The following is a 2,089-nucleotide window of genomic DNA, read 5'->3' as shown; positions in this document are numbered from 1 at the left end:
CCCTCACCCCCCCCCCGCCTGCCACCCCACCCCCGCCCCCACCACCCCCGCAGCTACCAGGCCACGGTGCTGCGCGGCGAGCGCGACCTGAACCCCGCCGAGCACTCTGTGTTTGGGGCGGTGGCGGGCGCCTTCACGGGCCTGGTCACCACGCCGCTGGACGTGCTCAAGACGCGGCTCATGCTGCAGGGGGCGTCAGGTGGGTGGGGCGGGGGCGCGCTGCCGGGCCCCGGCTGCGCAGCGCGGGGCCCTAGCGGATGGGCCGGGAGGGCGCGGCGTGCCTGCAGAGCGCCTGCCTGCCCCACTGCGGGCCGCCCCCGAGGTCCCGGCATGTGCCTGCCCCTTCTGTTCCCGCTGACCACGCCGTGTGTGTGTGTTGACGCGTGTGTGTGGCTGCCCCGCCGCCGCAGGCCAGTACAAGGGAGTGGTGGACTGTGCCACCAAGATCATCCGGGAGGAGGGGGCCGCCGCCATGTTCCGGTGCGGCCCGTCTGGTCGGCGCACGGCCGCAGCCGGCGCATAGTCCGTCGCACAGCCCGCCGGGCGGCCCCCAGTCCCCCTCCTGCCCTGCGCTGCTGGCCAGCCGCAACCCGTCCCTGGTGCCTCACCGCAAACCCCACCCACCCACCTTCCTCTGCCGCAGGGGCTGGGAGCCTCGCGTCGTGTGGATCGGCATCGGCGGCTCCGTCTTCTTCACGGTGCTCGAGGCCTCCAAGCGCTTCTACGCGCCCAAGCCCGCGCAACCACCCAAGCCCTGCTGCGAGGGCAAGGGCAAGAAGGGCAAGAAGGAGGCCGGGGCCAAGGCCTGAGGGCGCCGCCGCCTGCCTGACACTGACCGAGCGCAACCATGAAGCACTTGAGAGACCTCGCAAGCCTGCCATTCTTTGCGTGCGACTGCCCGCCTTCCCCGACCTGGCACCGCCTGTTCCTCCACCCGTCTGCTCCCATCCCTGCCATTACGTGACGTGGCCCCTTGGCCCTGAAAGGAAGAGCGGGCGGCCTGTGCAGTTAAATTCACAACCAAAAGGAAGGCGGCGCGGCGTGCGTGCTGCGCGCCGGGTGCTGAGTTGGCGGGTGGCACACATTGTAGGACCTTGGACCTGCCTCTTCCGCTTTTCTCTCCCTCACTTTACAGCCATGCAAGCCATCAGCATCAACTGTGTGCCAAGGGTGGCGGGGGCCCCGTGCAGCCGAGCTGCGCTGGCCCGAGCTGCGCTGGCCCGGCGGCTGCCAGGCTGCCGCGCCGCTCGCCACGCCCCCTGGCCTTCAAAAACGGCCGCCACCAGGTCAATGGGGGCTCCGCCACTCTGGACGCCTCCCCAGACCAGGTGCACGCCACCAAGGTGAGAGAAACGGGCCTTGGACGGGCTGCTGGCAGGGCAGCCTGGGCCAGCACAGTGCGGCTGGAGCCCTGGGGCAGGCGGCGGGCCGGGGTTCGAGGCGGCGGCGCCACGGCGGCGGCGGCGGCGCTGGTGTAGTCGGCGGCTGCGGCGCGCGTCACACTGTGGCAGCTTCCAACCTGCTGCCAATCCACACTCCTCCCCATGACCTCCCCGCAGATGCTGAACCTGACGCTGGAGTATTTCGAGGTGGGTGGGCAGCCGGGGCTGCCGCCAGGCCCTGGGCTGCTTTCCAGCTGCTCACCTCTGGTGCTGCCTCCTGTCTGAAGTGCATTTCCTGCCTGCCTGCCTGCCTGCCTGCCTGCCTGCCTGCCTGCCTGCCTGCCTGCCTGCCTGCCTTCCTGCCTGCTGCCCTGGCTGTGGCGCAGGAGCTGATGTCCAAGGGCAACACCGAGGTGTGCAGCAAGATCCTGGACGCGCGGGTGCACCACAAGGACATGGTGGGCGGGCGGCGCGGGGGGAAGGTGTGGGTGTGGGTGCGGATGTGCTGCTGGAAGCGCGTTGGGTGGCTGCGTGCTTGCGTGTGTTGTGATGTGTGTGTGTGTGTGTGTGTGGTGGTGGGAAGACTACAAGGGCTGTGTGGTGGGTGGTTTAGGGCGACCCTGGGTGTTGGCCAGAGCCACGGCTGGCGAGGCAGGCTCAGCCGGGCGCTGGCCCCTGCCCTGGCCTGTGCTTGCCTCGCAGGTGCA

General features: G+C 70.3%; 2 protein-coding genes across 2 annotated transcripts in view; both read left to right on the top strand.

The window, feature by feature from the left end:
• The window catches only part of CHLNCDRAFT_27414 (hypothetical protein), a gene marked incomplete at both ends in the record, with an annotated part of 1,922 nt that extends 1,113 nt beyond the window's left edge, over positions 1-809 (top strand). The window contains 3 exons of the mRNA XM_005844051.1: positions 54-199; positions 411-480; positions 644-809. Of these exons, the coding sequence (XP_005844113.1) occupies positions 54-199; positions 411-480; positions 644-809 (382 nt within the window). The remainder of the gene's footprint in view (positions 1-53; positions 200-410; positions 481-643) is intronic.
• Positions 810-1,544: 735 nt separating this feature from the next.
• CHLNCDRAFT_59070 (expressed protein) overlaps positions 1,545-2,089 on the top strand; it is a gene marked incomplete at its 5' end in the record, with an annotated part of 5,488 nt that continues 4,943 nt past the window's right edge. Inside the window, 2 exons of the mRNA XM_005844050.1 lie at positions 1,545-1,589; positions 1,769-1,864. Coding sequence (XP_005844112.1) covers positions 1,545-1,589; positions 1,769-1,864 — 141 coding nt within the window. The remainder of the gene's footprint in view (positions 1,590-1,768; positions 1,865-2,089) is intronic.

The sequence above is a fragment of the Chlorella variabilis genome, assembly GCF_000147415.1.
Source record: "Chlorella variabilis unplaced genomic scaffold CHLNCscaffold_25, whole genome shotgun sequence".
Lineage (NCBI taxonomy): Eukaryota > Viridiplantae > Chlorophyta > Trebouxiophyceae > Chlorellales > Chlorellaceae > Chlorella > Chlorella variabilis.
This window is presented reverse-complemented; position numbering and strand designations above follow the sequence as displayed.